We start from the raw sequence: 18,820 nt of genomic DNA on the forward strand, positions 1-18,820 counted from the left end.
GGATTTTGTTTGGAAGCAAATGTATGAAGACTCAAGCTTAGCTACTGAATTTATAGTTATTCAAAAGCAAATTGAACATGAATCCACTTACCAGTTGGTCTTTTAAACACAATAGTACTTTAAAAAGCCCCATGTGAATTTCCAAGTGTTTGGGCAAGTTTCTTGGTAGATGGAAATGAAGTAGAATAGTTATGGATTGTAGACAAATCTCTAATGGTTTACCTCTAACTGTAAGAGCATTCTGTCTGTTCAGAGACACAAACCCTTTTGCCAGTCTTACTCTTCCTGAAGCTCAGTTGGCTTGTTAGTGAAACTTTTATGCCAGGATTTCCTCTTTAGCTATAAATAGCACCTTTAGAAAATAGATCCATGTTACCTGTAACCAAAAGATAGCAATTGAAATGCTGCAAAAAATATTTTGAAGACTACCAACAATGAACCAATACATTTTTAATAGCACAAAACTTTTTTCATGTAAGAACGATTTGCACTTTCTATCACCACCTGACTGCTGCTCTATTTTAAGGAGAAATAGATGCTGAGATCAGTAATCCCACATGCATTTGGTAGTAAATTTACCATGCACTTTCCTTCTGATGTGACCTTTACCTGTGTAACACATGGGAATTGTGCAAAAAATATTAGCATGATGCAAATACAGACTCACATGTGTTGATAATTACAGCCAGAAAGTTACATACCAAACTTTGGATAAACATTAAATGATCAGTCATAATTATTAAAACATGTTTCTGGAGGTTTCTTTATGAATATAAAGTTCTGTTTAGTGTAGAGGGTAGAGGCTATTGAGTTTCTACTATTTTACAGAAAATACTACTATGTCATTTTTCACGTGTAACTTAAATGAATCACTTCTTTGAACAGTAATGTAGTTTTTAGGAAGCTTGCTAATTGACTTTGGATGAATACACAGAAGAGGGAGTATTTGATGAAATTAACTATTTATATATCTCTCTTGGACTTTGTAGGGTCCTTACAGCATCAGTTTTTCCAGCTATAACCATTCTGGGCATTTCAGGTGAAAGATATCTTGTAGCATTGCTGTAAAATTGATCATTGCAACTTAAAGGCAAATTCTGATTATTTTTCTCCCTTCATTTGCCCTTACTTTTCCTTTTCTTAAAATTCGTTAGAATTTTATTACATGTATGAATGATGCATTAGTACCAGGAGAAATATATTTGAAGAATCTTTCAAAATGCATTATCTCAGTTCTGTCATAGAATAATGTTAGGTATTTTTGATTCTGATTTGATTATTATCTTCTCTTGCTGTCTGAATAAAAAATAAAACTGTGGAAGAAGGAAGTTGGATACAGTAGTTCATCTGTGAAGGAGTGCTACTTTCATATTATCCAAGGCTGCTTTGGACAGCTCTTGTTTCAGTGTAGTGGCAGAAAACACCTGGAAAATTAATTGCAGAATTCTGTAGATTCTGAAAGTGAGGCATAGCCTGTTAAAGGAATATTTTTTTGTTTCCAAATTGAATGGTCTTTTTCTTTTTTTATACCAACACTCCAAAATATGTTCTTCAAAGTGTGTGTTACTCTGCTGAGGAAAAGAAAATGGTACCTGTTTCAGATCCAGAACTTCTCATAATCTGTGTAGGAACCTTTTACTGTACTATTTTCAAAGGATAGTTGAAAAATTAACACAGCATGAACTTTGATCTAGAATAATCAAATTTAGTACTTAAATGTCATATGAGATACATCCTGAAATAGAAGGAACTTCACTGTTACCTGGGATGTCTGAATTAATTTATATTGTACCTGTCTTATTTATTTTTTTTTTAAGCTGTTGGATTGTCATTGCTTCAGATCTAAAAGGCTTTTTTCTTAGGGTACTGGGAGTGTAATTTATTTTCTTTTGGAGATACTACGTTGTTTCATTTTAAAATATCATTAATTTTAAAATTTGAAATTAATTTGAAAAGGCTTTATGAAGCCCCTGAACACCCTTTTTTCCTCCTTAATTTTTTTCTCTTTAAGTTGAAGAATAGAGTTAATGAATTAATAGAGTTAATAGCATGCAGTTTATTTGTCAGAAAGAACATTCATCATGGTCCACGTTTACAACATGTCCAAGGTATTCTTGGAAAATAGGAATAACCATAACCACATGTATCTTTGATAGGGTTTTTAAGAGCAAGGTGGATTTCCTCCATCCTTTATCACAAACTTTACCTTTAGGAGTTAAAAAAAATACTTTCTACATAGATTATGAACATCTAAAATTAGCAAGAATGGCAAACTTCAACTAGAAACTAGCTAGAATTAAATAACTGATTATATGTAACACATTTCATTACAGATCTTGTTTGATACAGTGGTCTGAACAGATAAAATGGGGAATATAATTTTCTTTAAAAATATTTTCCAAGGATATGGAACAAAGTACTATTTGGATTATAGCTGTTATAATTACAGAATGCATGTATGGAAAATGTCTGCACAGAGTAGCAAGTTACAGAAACACAGAGAATTTAAAGAATGAGCAACACTCATAGACTTTCTGGAAAATACATTTGCAAAGTTCTGAGACTGTGTAGTGGTAAGTTCTCTGTCTCAGGGGAGCAAGAATAAAAATTTGGCCTCTTCTGCAAGCTGTGGTTTTGCTCTAGCTCACCTCAGGAGGGAATGTGAGCAGGTCCCATTGAGCGGGTCACTACTGGCCTTGCAGAGAAACAGAGTCATAGTGGCGTGGGACAGAATTGTGTCTGTCCTTTGTTGTGCAGCTGTAAAGTCACAGGATAGGTTTGTTAGATACAAGTCAAGTGTTTTAGTGTACCAGCTAATAGAGCTGAAAAAATGGGTGAGCTTGTAAGTCAGAAAAAGCTAGTGTACTTGTGAGTCTGTGCTTTTTTTTTTCCAGCTCTGTCAGTTAACAAATATGATGTTGGTCTTGCTTGCTGTAGGCATTCAGTTCAGAAGCTGCATGGTAGAGCAGGGAAGAAGAGTTGTGGAGGGAAAAAAAAAGGGGCTGTGGTTTGAGGCTCAGTGTTTCTACAGACTTTGGTGGCTACAAGGAGGCCCAATTTTCAGCTGCTCCAGGGAAGCACAGAGAGCAGCTCAGTGCAGTGGTGTCAGTGTAAGGAGATGACTGGGTGCCATGAGTAAGACAGGCAAAGAGGACATTTGAATTGTTCTAGTTGGCAAACCTCATGTGAGGATATATTCAGTGTGACTACAACTTCTTACAACAGGATGTGGTCATGTTAGATGCTCTGGTATTCTTTCCCGTGTTAGTTTGCAGCTCTTTAGTGAGCAATCTGGTTAACATGTACACTTTTATTCTTGGTTTGAGCTGGGACTAGTGTTTCTCTTATTTTTTCCTAGCCATCTGATGAAGATACTATCAGTTTTAATGTTCCAATGTCAGACATTGTGGAAGAAGATCATATTATAAAGGATGATTCAAGTCACCATGCTAACTCAAGAAAAGGTTGGAATGTAACAAACATGAAAGCTAAAGGGAAATTCTGTTGTTGATTGCATGCCTGCCTACTTACCCAGAAGGCTTTGTGCATGCATGTGCAGTTGTGTAAAAATGAGAAAAGTATGCTACTTAGAAACTTTTTACTATACTGAATTGAGTCTAGTAATTTTCAATAGCAATTCCAAAAAACTTGCTGCACCTTGTCTCAAGAGTTAATAAGATCTGATTCTGACTGGGGGAGAAAAGTTAAAGTTGGTTTGAGCCGTGCTATCCTTCAACTAATATCAATGTTCAGTAATTTAGCAAAATGCAATAACTGAGTCTATTTCTATAGATGCACTTAGTGTATATATAAAGCTTTTTTAGTCAGTCAGCATCACCTCTGGAAACAAGCAAATCTCTTTGTGTTTTGTGAGAGATCTAATTTTATCCAATTTTTTTAAAGTAACTAACATTTTTCTAAATTACATTACATACTGATGAACAATGGTTCTCCAAGTTCTGCACATACTAATAATAAATAGCAGAATGAAGTCACAAATTGCATGTGGAAACCACATGAATAGGAGATGACACATCCTCAGTGTTACCCACTTAAATGAACTTCCATGGAGAACTCATCAGAATTTGGTAGAATATGAAGAGAGATAACTATTTCATTCTACAGTGTATTGGCAAACTGGAGAGGGTAAATCATAGGATCATATCCTTGGAAATAGTATACGTAGGCAAAAGATTGGGACAGGCTCTAAATAATTTTGCTGGGTGTTTGATGGTTTGTTACAAGATGGTAACTCTGAAATTGCATTCAATTGCAAGTCACTACCTAAGACATCTGAATTTCTTAAAACATTGCCCAGTTATCCACCTGTGTTCTTGTACTGATACTGGCAAGCCAGACTTGGTGTTGTTTAAAACTGGCTCCAATAAGCCACAGTCCTTCTGATATACAACTATATATGCTCAGGGAATGGATTTATTACAACTTAGCAATTGGCATTACTGTTTACAATGACAGGATCTTGTTTGAAATTTTTAGTGTGAATTTAAACTTTGTTTTTAAATAATTCTTTTTTTTTTTCATTGCTGTTTTAGTGGAATTCCATCAAGGATCTTCTCACACATTTGTCAATGATAAGTCACGAGAAACAGAAAACCAGTTTGATGAACCCGATACTCTGACTACTGAATTTATGAGCTACATTAAGGCAAGTTTGTAACAATATTAAGTGGGAGAAAATATTACTGCTAATTTCATAAGTTCAGAGTAAACAGGAATGATAAACAACAGATATTTTAATGAATAAGAGACTGCAGCTGATATTAATTGTTTTTAAAAATACAGAAAGCAAAAATAAGCAGGTAGGTTTAAAATTATTACAATTGATCTAGGACAATTTACCCAAAACTCTATTTTGGATATGTGAGAGTTATCCTCTAACTATCTTTAAGGCTTTAAGAAAAATGGCAGGTTTTTTCTGTGCTATTTGCTTTATATTTTGAATACAGTGATTTATTGTGTTTGTTACATTGCTAAGATGCGAGATGACTTTGTGCTAGCTGTGGTGACTAAAGTTTTGAAGTAATGTTGTAGTTATTTTGAAAGTTTTGAAGTAATGTTGTAGTATTAAAATATATTTTCTCAATTTTTTAAACATTACAGTAGCAGTTGAGAGATCCTTAAAGACAAATTATATCAAATAAGTGCTGCATTTTTGTTGTCTTGTGGTATGTATCCTTGTTACAGGAAAAAATCATGGTCTTTATTCCTGTAAGGTGAAGAAAGATGAAAAAGAATGGCTTTATTCATTCTACTAGGGATTGTCACTGGGAAATGAGCCGTCATTGGAGAGTGTTAGAGAAGCTGGTACACTCTTCAGTGTCACATACAGCAGAATTGGGTAGAATTTATTGGTACAGGATGATGCAACTGATGTGCGAAACACATGACACAAAAGAGGATGTCTGTGTTTTCTGCTGTTTCTTCTCTAGAAGTACAAATACATATTCATTCAGAGAGCTTCTGTCTTTACTGGCAGCTGAATTACTTTAGTGCTTCTGCCTGTCTGAGGTGAAAGACTAGCAAAACACCAAGTAGAAGCATAAAAGAGATTCAGGTTTTCAAATAAGTAGCACTTCATACTTATAGGTGTGGGGAATCTAATTTGACTACATTGAACCCAAAATAACTGGCAGACTGATACAAATTCCTGGATGCAACTTTTGTTACAATTTGTTCCTTTTAAAAAATAAGTGATTCATGGCTGTCAAAATTGTCAAATATGAATTCCTCAAATATGAATTATGCGTGAAGTACATAATTGCCACTGTTTGCATGTTTGGAATTTCCTTGCTTTGTAAACAAATCTGGCTGCAGCAGGAGAGCAGGAGAAGGAGAGCTGTGATCGTGCTTAATTGAAGCATTGTTTCTATATGCCAGGAAGTCACAAATGGAATCTAGGACATAGAACAAAGAATTCTTGTGCTACTTGACTTTCTTGTCACAGTTAAGGGAGGGTTTATTGAGGGCTGTTGACCTCAATACAATCTTATGAAGAGAAGATCTTCTAATCAGAATCTTAAGAGTGAGGAATGGAGCAGAAGTGTTGGATTGCTTCAACCAACCAACCTAAGATGTTACATAAATTAGGTCATCACTGAGTCAGAAAGCAAAATTTATCTGCCTTCTTAATTGCAAAGTTCAGCTCTCATTATCACTTTTGTCTACTTACAGAGCAGAGCAGCAGAGTGTGATGAATTGTTGAGAATAGAAGAGGACACACAATGGCAAGCAGACGAAATGTGAGTATTTTTTATGTATCTATTAATAATTAGCTATGTCATTTAATTAGTTTGATTAGGACTGGTATGATTTTGCTGATTAATAATTTTGTAGATTTGGAGACATGGCAATAGCATAACCTTGCGTTTTGTGTGTGCTCAGTGTTTTACATTTTATTGCTGAATAGAGTGGATGTTATATTACAACTAATAATTTGTATGCCTCAATAACTTTTTATCTATGTAGAATGCAATCTTTTTTAATTAAGTACTTTGATATTTTGTTTATTAAAGGCATTGCTAAAAAAAGATCATCCAAACTTGTAAGATCTAAATTTAATATACAGTTTAAAAATCAATTTTATTAGAAAATATATTGTATTCTTTTTCTTACTTGAGATAATTTTAATCTTGAAGCAATCATTAATTTACAGATATTACTTCCAGAGTAGAACAAGTGAATATCAGTTGCTAAGTGCATAAGGAAAGGAAATTCAACATGACTGTACTGTGAAATTCATTCATCAGAACAGTGTAGTCCTATATAATATTAAAAAAAGACACAAACCTGAAGGGAGCAAAGAATAAATACTTTGTGAAAGAGCCTTATTGGCAGAACTAATGGGAGGTAATATTTCTAATCCACAAAAAACTGTAAATGTTGAAAAGCAAAAAAAAGCAAGCTGGCCCTTATAAAAACTCATTGTAATTACTATTCATGTTGAAACAATACACGGGATGAGTGCCTTTAAGAGTCAGATATTGTCAAATAAATTTTCAGTTTTAGAAGCCATTCTGTTTAATTGAATGCTTAAAGTTTTACTTCATCACATTTATTTATGTATGTATTAGGCTGGGGGGCTTAGTTAAGGACAAAGTATTAGAGAGTTTTTTTCAGAAGTTCTTTCCATAAATTCAGCAAATTCCAGTGTACAGAGAGGCTGTTTTTCCCCCTATAGTGTTTGCATGCTAGTTGGAAGGTGCACCTCTCACACTGAAATTCAGACTACCCTTAATAAATGCGGTTGTACCTTTTTTGAATGTTTTTGTTTTCCATTATAGAATAAATTTATCAGAAGAACAAAATATTGATATAGCAATGATAGAGCAACTAAGAGAAGCTGTAGATTTATTACAAGATTCCAACAGGTATGCTTACAGTAGCTAATATATAATAGTATAATAATATAATGTAATATATTTTAATTTTTTTTTGTGAATTACATTAGAGTTGTCTTTTAACCTACAACTGAAAGCTCTCTGGAGTTACCAAGTGCTTTGTTAGCATACCAGTGTGTGCAAGGTAGTTAAGAAAACTCAACTTCTCTCTCTAGTATCTAGACAAGATTCCCAGTAAATTAAGAAGGTATAAAAGTAAATTAAGAAGGTGTAAAAGAAACCAGAGGTGAGGGCACCCCTTAACCATTCATCTCATGTACACTACTGTGATTATCTGAAACTTTGTGTAGGATTGTCATATTTCTCTTTGGGACTATAAATTTTCCTCTTACTCATGCTTGGTATGTATTGTTGGAATGAGAAGGGCTTCTGGCCCATCTTCATGCCAATTCAATGAAGCACATAAAGGAGATGCCTGAATTAATGGTGGAGTTTCTTTAGTTTTCTGAAATGCAAAGGAGGAAGAGGCAAAGAAAGTAATTTAGATTTCACCTGACTACAGAAGACAAGCTTTTATAATTTAGATGCCCATTTTAAGTGGCCAAAGTCACATAGAATGGCTCTGAAACTGTGGCTAAACAAAAGAATAAGTATTTAAAAGTAAGCAAGTGATTGCCCTCCTGGGAAAGTATGACGGTAGTGGTGCATGTAGTTCTGTCTGTCCGGATGCTTGCTATTGCTTTTCTTAGTGTAATCGCCTTCAAAAATTAAGGTAATTTAAAAACATTTATTCTTACTTCTACGAAGCAGCTGGTTCGCAGCTTCATTTCTCTGAAGATCAGAAACTTCCTTGTCACTTGAGCCTTAAGTATACTTGGTTTTCTTTCCTCCCTTGCTAGCTACTTGCTTTTGTGACTACACTGTTCTTTAATTTAAATGCCTATTTTGAACTGCTTTTTCACCTAGCAGACTTTTGTACTTTTAGGACAGAAACTGATTCCTGCTAGTATTTCTAGAAAGACAGTTATCTGGTTTTATTTCGCAGCATGTAAAGAATACTTAATTTTTGAATCATACACTAAATACTTGAATCAAAAATATTTTTGCTTAATAAAATGTTGTAAAATTAGGAAATGAAACAATTAGGAAATCTCTTTAGTTCCTTTAGCTTCCATTGCTTCCACCATTGCTTCTTCATCTCATATGAGGCTTATTACTTTCTTGAAAGAGTGTTGTAGTTAAAAAAGGAAAGTGTTTGTTTTGGAAAAAATATTTTAGTTGTTAGCCTCATAAATTTTTACATTTTGGTTTTTTTTGTTTCCAGACACTACCCTAATATTTCCTACCTATTTAGGTACTTCTATTAAATTAAGGTCAATAAGATATAGAAAATCTGTTTTTTGTTTACACACAGGTATACTTTCATTAGTAATATTACAGTAAATTTCAAAAATTACTTTTAGAAGTGGCTGATCATGTCATGTATGTCTGTATTTCTCTATGATTATTTTTACAGCATGTTGGGGGGTTTGTGGCTGCACTTTCTTTTTTTAACCTTAAAATATGAGCATTTGTATTTCATTTTCTGAGTACCATATATACTTTTGAATATATGCCTCCTCTATATTAGCATCCAGACCTAAGCAGCAAGATATATTTGAATACCCAGTACTTGTTAAATGATGCTATAGACTTTCAGTCCTCTGGGCCATAGGTTCCTCATGATTTTTTTTTTAATAATTACTGGATTTTATGGCATTTTGTTATATACTTGGTTTATATAAAACTGTGTGAGAATTTATTTTTTCTTATACTCAAGTGGTTTTACGTCCAGAAAGGAATGTAAAATGCCTTTGTTTCTCCTTACTTTAAGAGGTACAAAAGTGGCATTTGCTCTTAACTTAAACCTAGAGCATGTCAACCATTGTAATTTTTCCAATTTCCTTTGTACATCATAAAACTCTGGTGGCCTAGTAAAGGTAACCTTGTTGAAATAGCTAACACTGTCTAGGACCATTCTTATCTCACACTGAAGACCCTTTAGGAGAAAACACTTCAGGGGCTGAAGCAGTTGACATGCTGGTACACCTAATGTGCACTGACTGGAATTCTTTCAAGCTGTTTTGCTAGTGGGTGTGATTGTTAAACTTGTAAAGTGCTTGTCCAGGTACTGAAGATTTAGTGTTCTGCAGAATTTAAAATCTGCACACCCTATTATATGGACAATTTTGTTTCTTGGAAGAGATTTCAGATTCAACCTTTTTCAATATTTTCGATGTTTGCATTGCATTTCTATATTTGCTTTCCTATATTTCCTGCTTTCTTTCATTTTCTGTTTCACTGCTTTATTTTCAGCCATTGTGAATTAAGTGGAAATATCTAGGCAGCACTGTGGCTTCCATTTGAACCCTGGATTCTAGAGGTTAGATACAGAAATCTGCAGGCTTCTAGATAACAACATGATTGTTGGTAGTAAAAGGTCCTTTTGTTTTGATATAAACCATTGCTCAGGGTGGTACTTTGCAGATGAAACCATGAATGATGCTTCAGACTGAACTGAAGCATCTTGAGGCATTTTCAAAAGCTCTTAAGAGATGGCACAGAACAGGTTAAAATGATAACTATGAAAGTATTTCATGTATGTATTTGTTTGAAATTAAATATTGAACATAATGGTTACCAAAGTTATAGCCCAGTACAATGTTTTTACTTCAATTAAGATTGAGATTGCAGATTAAGCATGGATATTTCAGACAGCAGTGCTGTGAATCTGTATCCCACAGAACCAGCAATGGTTTTAGAATTTCACAAGTCTGCAGTAAAGTGTTTATATACCTACTTTAGGAAAAAAAAAAAAATTGTTAGATGCATCATGTTCAAGTTGCTACACAATGAATTACATATTTGCCTTTGTTTTTATACATAGTGGTCAAATACAGATGGACATGTCTTCTCTTGGTCAGGTATGTTAAATGAGTGTATAATTACAAAATATTCTAAGGGGGAAAGAAAATGAGTCCACAATTTCATCAATTGGTAATCTGCCAAGTAGGGAAGGTAAAAAAGAAGTAGTCTGAAGGGCAAATTCTTCTTTAACATATTTATGGAATTGTTGTGGGGTTTATTTGTTTGTTTTTGTCTGTATATGTAAAATTTTTCTGTGTTTCTCTGTTACTTTTTCATTTTAGTTTCCATCCTGTCTCCCTATATGTCAGTTCAGCTGTGCATCTACCATTAGACCCACCCCTATCCCCATTTCCACCCTTTGGTGTAGGAAAACAGTATATTCATAGAATAACCCCAAAATAATTTGTAAAATAAAAATTAGTGATTTTCCAGAGAACTGTCACTATAGTTACTGAGAGTATAGTTAAAGTATGGGGTTTGAGTTTTACATTGTGATATATGTTGTTATTATTTGTGGTTATTATTATGTGGTTATTATTTGTTCTGTATCCCGTCTTGTGAAATGATGTTTTTTTTATGAAGTAGTTGGTTTAGATTTACATTATACACCTGTTAGTGCTGGGATTTCACTTACATGGTATCTGCTTACTTTTCTGTCTGCTTTTCATCACAGTATTTGTAAGAAATACTTCAAGGTAATGCTATTAAAAAAAAAAACAAAAAAATTCTATTTCCAGTAGTACAGACAGAAGTGTTATTTATCTTACAGAGAGAAAATGCTGAAGAGGAGCTGGAATTCCAGAGGAGGAGGGAGTTGATTATGGAGAAAGCAAAGCCTGAAGCAAGAACTTGTGAACAGGGTGAAAAATGGTCATTGAGCCAGGTACGGAAGTGTCCAGATGCAGTAAATGTGGAAACATTTGGAATGGATCATTGCATTCTGTCATTCTGTGTGTGGGGATAATGGGTTTAGGCCCAGTGTAGGGGTTGGGCTTTTTTTTTGCCTTAGCATGAATCTCAAGGTTTGACTGTAAATGGAAGGTTGATTAAGACCTATCCCTTAGGAAAGAACTTATATGATAAATATATCCATTAAAAGCATAAGAGTTGCAGGGATGCATTCCCCTGGAAAAAATGTCATCTCAAAGTTAGATCTTCAAGAAAATTAAGTACATGACTCCTTTTCTCCTCTTACCCCAAATATTCTTTTGTAGTTACATAAGTTTCTAAGTTTGTTTACCGCAGTTTTAAAATTGTATTTAATATTGCAGGCAGACTGTATATAGGTTGCGATGATAGTTTTTTAAAGTTTCAAAAATATTTTCAGATTTGTACATTGTAATGATCCAGAAATGTAGAGCTACAAAAAAAACTTCAATATTTGGGGCATATGTTATTGCTTCAGAATTTGCTATATAGGAATTTTGTGACTGCACTTGGCAAGGAGATTGTGAGAACAAAATTATAGAAGATGCTGTCTATATTGGTAGTATATTAATATTGTCTGTTTTATCCAGAAATTGTTTTGGGTTTTTTTTGGTTTATCTTTATGCTTTTCACATATTCTTATGTGTAATCATCCTGATATCAAATACTACTGTGATAAAGCTCTGTGACTGTTGGGACCTAATGTTCAAAGTGCTCTCTTTTGTTTCCATTTTTTGTCAATTAAAAAAAAAGTTGACCCTAGGGAAATTGTTTAGGATTTAATTATAATTTACTTTTGCTTATGCCAGTTGTCTTTCTGCTGAGTTATGATTGCTGCTGAATTAATGATTTTGTTTCATATTTATCAATGTGGTGTGCATGTTTCCAATGTAACTATAACGGTAGTGGTAACAAAAGGTATGTTATGTTGTAATTATAAATGTAGTTATTTACAGAATACCTTTCTCTTCAAATCTGTATTGAAAATCTATGTTTGCAAATGAAACCTTCAAGACAGTTTAAAAAATATACTGCATTTTCATCAACAAACATTAAAATCTTATAAATGCACTTATAATCCCTTAGTATTGAAGCAAAAAATTTAATGACAAATCTGTGTGAATGATTTCCACATGCTTTTTAAAAGAAATTATTCAGCTAGCAATGGAAATACTTATGATTCATGCAAATTATTCATTTCAGTGAAAAAAATAATTAAGTATTTGACTATAGTTAGTAAAATTCCCCATTGCAGTGTATCACTAATATAGGTTCTGAAATGTTTTTTGTCTTTTCCTCCCTTTTTTCACTTTCTAAACATGCAGAATGATCTAATTGTTTGGAACACAAGTGGGCAAACCTCTCACAATGAGGTAAGATGGTATTTGACTCTTATATGTTTTATATGAATGTTCCATAGACTAAATGAATCATAACTTATTTCCACAGAACATATGACTGAGATTTGCATCAGAAATGAATATGTGGTTTGCTTGGCATGTGGTTTAATCTTGTCATCTCAGAGATTTACTAGGGTATAAAAATATACTTTCTGATCAGTTTGTTTGAGTTATGCATTTTAGTATAAAACATTTAATTTTTTTACATTTTCTCCATTCAGACATACTTTTTAAATTTTTCTTTTTTTAATTCCTCCTTGTTCAACAAGATTTCCTATTGATTTCAGTGCAGTTTCTTTTTGCACAGCTATGTCATGTCCTTGATTAGTTTTCAGAGAGGAATCTGATTTTATTGATCCTGTAGCTTCTAATGTAAATATCATTGGAATATCAAAAAGGTAAAAACTGTATGAAGCTCCTTATGGGCCTCTCTCTTTATATTGCATTTGGCATAAGCATTTTGCAAATTCATGAGCACCCAGCCATTGTCCATCAGTCTTGGTGATGGGAATTCTGTAGTTCCCAGCTCCCAGTGGAATCACTTTTTAAATGGGATTCCCATTCAACTCTTTCTGTGTTGCCATTGGTGGTATGATGATTATACTTCCCCACTCCTGTATGTTGCTGTTCCAGTCTTCCTGCTGAGCTCAGCCTAGTTCAGGGTTGGGGGAGATCCTGCTCTTAAGCATAAGAGGCAGACATAATCTTAATTTCCTCTTTTCTGTTTTTAATGGAGAAATTTGGTGTTGAATGGAAAATACCATGCAGAATTAATTCTTCGAAAGAAACAAATGTATTTTAGGAAAAAATATGCCTTTGTTTTGTTTTTTTAGATGTACTCTGCCATGAAATGTATGTTTGATGGAACCAAGTGATGACAGGGGAGAAAACTGAGAAATAATTGAGTTTATTTATAACTAGGGGAATGTCTTGCTGTCTTATGTCAGAAACTTGTCTTTTCTAGCAGAGAAATAGGGAGCAATAAGAAAGGGAGATTATAAAAGGTTTGGGATTATATTGTGATCAGATTATGGGAATAGATATAGTATGCAGTAGTGTTAACTTTGCATTTTGCATGGTCAGATATGCTGAGATATGTTCTGGGTGTTATTCTAACTTTGATGTATGTTCTTGAATTACACAGAATAGGGATAAAAGTCCAGCAATGTCTCCTACTACAAACACAGCAATCCCCTTTGGCCTGAAACCACGATCAGGTAATGTGCGAAACCACTTTGTGTGTACTGGTTTGGGGTTTTTTACATATCAGTTACTATTAGAGATCTCTATTTTTTCCCCCCTTAAGAGTAAGCAACGTAACATTTTCTGTACAACAGTTAGAAAAGCTTTGAGCATTTTAAGGTCCTCTAGTTTTGAATAAAGATTGAACTGGTAAGAACTGTTTATTTGGCACATTATATATGGATCATTTTTCATCCACTATTAGTAAATTGGGTGTTTGATAAAGTTATATGTATATTAAAAATGTGTTTGGATATAACTACACATGTTTTATATACATATACATATTAATCATTGTGCTGATATACTAATTGAAATAAGATATTTTGCTTGATTGGTATGTGATGATACCGTTTCGATTTGTTGAATAATTAGGCTATTTTGGAAAACACTTGTTTTGCTCTGAAAATTTTTCACTTCTTTGAGTCTGTCAGTACTTATGCTTGAGTAAATATCAAGCATTATGGAAAGGTTACATCTTTACTACAGCCAACAACTGAGTTAAATGAATTTGCAAAGCACTGTATCTGCATAACTACCAGTCTTTTAACAAGCAGCAGTTTATTTGAAAACAAAGTAACTAACTAAACCTAAAAGCAAGTAACAACAAAAAACCTCCCAAACTTAGAGGTGTATTTGAGGGCTTGAATAACAACTTCCTTTAAAAACTGGATTAGCTACACAATTTAATTCAGTTTTTCTCTTCTCTGTGATGAGGTGATCAACATTAACTTATGCCATGTCACCTCTAATGAGTACCTGTAGGTTTTCAGTATGTTTCAGCATACTAAGACCATAGTTCCAGTTTCTCTCATTCACCACAAAGGCTTTTAATGAAGTGATGGTAAACTCCTACAAGCTTATAGTGTCCATAACAAAATACTTGGTAATAATGACAGCAGTTTGTGAAACTGCTGGTGAAACTTTGTGAAAGTGTTTATGAAATTGTACCCATAGATTTAGTTGGTTTCTGTTGGTTTGGGGTTTTTTAAGTGTTAGAAAGTTGGTTTTATGAAGGAATATACTTTAAGTTCCTCATGTAGTTGTGATATGTAGTTAGACGGATTGGTTCAACTGCATTTCTTTGGTTGTTGGAATGTTAAATGCTGGGTCTGTCTTGTTCCTGATGATTTAAAATGTTGGTATTTCTACATGAATTTAAAATATGGGTTAAATGATGAGCAAATGGGTCCTTTCAGGATCTGTTGAAAATAAAACATTGAGTAATATTGCATAGTCCAGTGGCAATATTGCAATATCACTGTCAGGAGAAAGAAAGCACAGGGGCCCCCTGCTGCTTTCACAGGATGTGGACTGTGTTCTGAGCTCACAGTGAAATTTGCTGCTGGGGATTGGAAGCTGCTTTGTGAAAGAATATGCAAAACACTGACTTCTTGTTCGAATGTTAGTTTAATGTGCGCTTCTGGATCTTGGCATACCATGCCTGAGTTTCTTATACTTAGAATAGGTCCAGGCAAAATAGCGTAGTGACTCTTTTTTTGAGAAAATTTCTAGAAAGACTGGGTTGCAATGTTTGCAACAATACCTCCAAGTCACATGATTCAAGACCAGATGTGTACAAATCCTACACTTCATCCTCTTTTTATATATTGCAGCTGTGTATAGCCTCATTGAATACCAAAATCAATTGGTTAGAACCTGCTGATTTTCTGCACTATACTAATTGAAGCTCATATATTCTAAAAGCTTTGAGCATGCCAATACTGGAGTGTCTTTTGGTCACGTTTTGGTTGCATTAAACTTGATAATGTGAATTTATTTTCTTTTCCATATGAGAAACTACAGGCACTAAGACCCATTACTGCACAGTTTCTCACCTATCATGTCTAGCTTCAGTCATCTTACCTTTATACCATGGTAAGATAGGGGAACATGGCAATAGTAAAACTTTACATTCAGTTTCAAATAAAAATGCAGTATATTAGCTATGTAGCACCACATAGCAAAATGAAACCTTGCAAAGGCATAGTAAAGCTGGATATTGTTTAATCCTCTGCTGTTTTGCTAACAAATAAGAAATATTTACAGATAGAAGTAGCACATGACTGAAAATACTGGCAAGTTTTTCCTTTTAAAGCTGGTTTGCTTGGCAGGACTGTAGTTCCTTCATTGTAATTCCTGTAAAATTTTGTACAAGTTTTGTGCATTTGAACCATTCTATCACTGGTTGGAATTTGCACTTGTTAATTATCTACTGCTTATTGTCATAGACCTGAGCTAGTGAAGAGGTCCAGCATTTCTGTGACCCAGGAAAGATTTTTACCATAGTTGCTAGTGTATTCTAATAGTTTTTTTTTCATTTCAGTTCTTAATGGCCTTTGGGGAAATGTTAAAACTTACTGGAAATGTAAGCTGTAACGAAGTTAAATAGTCTTAATGACTTGTAACTGTTTAACTTTGTTAGAGCTTACATTTGAATTAATTTGCTCTATAAATCTCTTAAATCCAAGTGCAACATTAAAAAAACATTGAAGTGTTCTAACTAAAATGTGTCCATCATGCTCTGTGGAAAAAAATAATGGCAACTTTTCAATGAAAATATATACAACCATATTTTTTCTGAAATTTGAGAGTTTATTTTCACTGTATTTATTTTCATCTATTTAAAACAAATGTTGCTTTCTATTTGACTTTCTGTCTCCTCATCATTTCATAATGGCTTATGTCTCTTGGAAAGGTGAAAGTAAACTGTTCTAGACTTCTGGTAAAAGATTCCAGCTTTTTGAAGTACACACACAAATATAAGTGCTTCCAGAGGTAAACCACAGTGTCTTAAGCTTGTGTTAGTACCTACTTATATGTGTTCAGGACTAAAGGTCCTTTTATAGTTTCATTTTTAAGCTAGGCAAAACCTTGGGAAAACTCATATCTGATGGTTGACAGAAAGAACCCAAAGTACCCAAAGAAAATGTTTTGAAAGGTAATGAATGTATTTCCATTTCTTGAAAGATTTTTTTCCAAGGGTCAGAACTTTACATTGAATGTAAAAAGGATTTTTAATTTTTTCATATTTCCTTCTGTATTATAAATATTTTCAGAGAGTATGGACTTTTCAAATTCACATTAATTTTGAAAACCTTAAAAAAATTCCTTTGAACAGAAAGAATTTTCGTAGAGCTGTAGTTTTCCTCTTGGGAAGTGCATTAGCTCTCTGAAAAGGAATCATTCAAAATAGCAAATAAATTAAAATTCTCCCTCCTTCTCCCATAAATTGATTAAAATGTTCAAAGTGGTGCTAATTGTTGAAATTGAGAGTTGCCATGGTCTTATGGTATCTTTAACACGCCAGACCTTCAAGTCTGAACAGCTTCTAATACACCTTGCATTCAAGATGTATTGTTTATCCTTTTGTGTTGTGCCATTTCTAGGTCACTGTGTTTTTTAGTTTCTGCTGAACAAAGTGACAGCAACACAGACAAAAAAAATTCTACTGTCAGAGGCTGAAGCAAGTACTGACAAAACTGAAAGGCACAAAACACTTTATATTCTGAAGTGGGAAGTTGTTCCCTTGCAACTGTTCATGTAGCATAACATTGTGACTCTAGTGCCTTCAGTTTGGGTGACTTGTAGAGAACTTGAAGCACAATGTTTGTATCTATGATAGACGTGCTTCTATTTGAAGTTAGCTGGAACATATAATGATCAATGAAACTTGACAGTATTCTTCTCTCATTTGAGAGCTTGTTACTGTTTTTCTATTTCTGGATATTTATTCTTTCTATTTGTTTTCTTCCCTAACTGCATTATCTGTGTACTTTGGAAAATAGTTGAGCATCCCAGTTGCTACCAAAGTCAGACTGTTTATAGTTTTCCATAAATCTGTGTACTGTTACCAAGTGTTGACTCATAGTTTGTGCTGACTCTTGAGTTCAGCTGATCTGGTGTCCCAGTAGCCAGAAGCAATGACCTAGCTTTGGGAAAGTCTAAAAAGAGAGAGCTGTGGAACTCTGAAAAAAGTTTGAGGTGAAGTTTTATGTGTCACAGTCTGAATTACTATCATGTTAATACACATTCCAAAATTGTGGGAAGGAGAAATCCTACATGATTAAGTTCCTTCTGAATATTAGTTTGGAATGTTAGAAAATAGGGGCTTTCTTTACTTACAGAAAATTACTTTGTACTTTCTTCTAGTATTGAAGTGGGTTTTGTTGCTTTTAGATCTTTACAGCAGTCTTGACTTGATTTGTACTTATGATTTAGCATTTAGAGCAGAGGTAGTTCATAATCTCTAGTTTGGTCTGAGGAACATGAATGTCACTTGTGTGTAGGATTCAGTAGATAACTGTGAAGATACATGTAGAAAATAAAAAGAAGAGTGAATTAATAATTTTTTTTTTTCAGAAATGGTAAGGAACATTGTGATTATATACAGGAAGAGATTCAGGAAGGAGGTATTTTAAAGCTGTCAGTATCCAGTTCTGAAACATTGTAGAATGGAAGTTTGAGGAAAACTTGGGCAGAAATCCTTGCCACAATCGAGACATGAGACAGAAGTGCAGAGTAGATGTGGTGAAGGGAAAAAACTTTCCACAGAAAGATCTGAGAATCAGTAAGAGGTGGTGGTGTGACTAGTTAAAGGAGAGAAGGCAGAATGGATAGGGAGAAAAAGGAGGTGTATTGCTGCCCCAGTTTAGCTCCATAATGAGTTCATGGGTGGTCATGAATTATAGGCATGACATGCTTTTACAGTCTTCTCGTCTGCAGACTGTTGCAGCTTCTGTGGAAATGTACAGTCTTGTGTACTTCAGGGACCCCAGTCGAATAATTAATTACGTTGTGTTTGTTAGAAGCCTGTCTATGGTGCAAGTTTACCAAAGCTTGTTGTGAAAACTAGGCATCAGCCTTAGGGGGTATTCTATGCCTGTTCTTGTCCTTGGGAAGCCTCTAAAAGTTGTGGAGGACCAGTACTTACCTAGCATGTAGACCCATTGTAGATTTGAATTTATTGCTGGAGGAGTTAGCAAG

The 18,820-nt window shown here is 34.0% G+C and overlaps 1 protein-coding gene across 11 annotated transcripts in view; it reads left to right on the top strand.

Moving 5' to 3' along the window:
* LRCH1 (leucine rich repeats and calponin homology domain containing 1) overlaps window positions 1-18,820 on the top strand; it is a 116,222-nt gene that overhangs the window by 66,886 nt on the left and 30,516 nt on the right. For 8 of the 11 annotated variants that reach the window (XR_002465269.4, XR_002465270.3, XR_002465272.3 and 5 more), the window contains exons 8-15: window positions 3,359-3,464; window positions 4,554-4,666; window positions 6,193-6,260; window positions 7,302-7,388; window positions 10,285-10,321; window positions 11,035-11,148; window positions 12,518-12,565; window positions 13,737-13,809. Coding sequence is in view for 6 of the 11 variants with exons in the window: in XM_085577510.1 (XP_085433636.1) it covers window positions 3,359-3,464; window positions 4,554-4,666; window positions 6,193-6,260; window positions 7,302-7,388; window positions 10,285-10,321; window positions 11,035-11,148; window positions 12,518-12,565; window positions 13,737-13,809 (646 nt within the window). In the remaining 5 variants the exon portion in view is untranslated. Of the gene's footprint in view, window positions 1-3,358; window positions 3,465-4,553; window positions 4,667-6,192; window positions 6,261-7,301; window positions 7,389-10,091; window positions 10,182-10,284; window positions 10,322-11,034; window positions 11,149-12,517; window positions 12,566-13,736; window positions 13,810-18,820 lie in introns of all 11 variants that reach the window. The other 3 variants (XM_085577522.1, XM_085577529.1, XR_002465271.3) reach the window with 2 other exon arrangements.

The sequence above is a fragment of the Lonchura striata genome, chromosome 1 (genome assembly GCF_050655825.1).
Source record: "Lonchura striata isolate lonStrDom1 chromosome 1, ASM5065582v1, whole genome shotgun sequence".
NCBI lineage: Eukaryota > Metazoa > Chordata > Aves > Passeriformes > Estrildidae > Lonchura > Lonchura striata.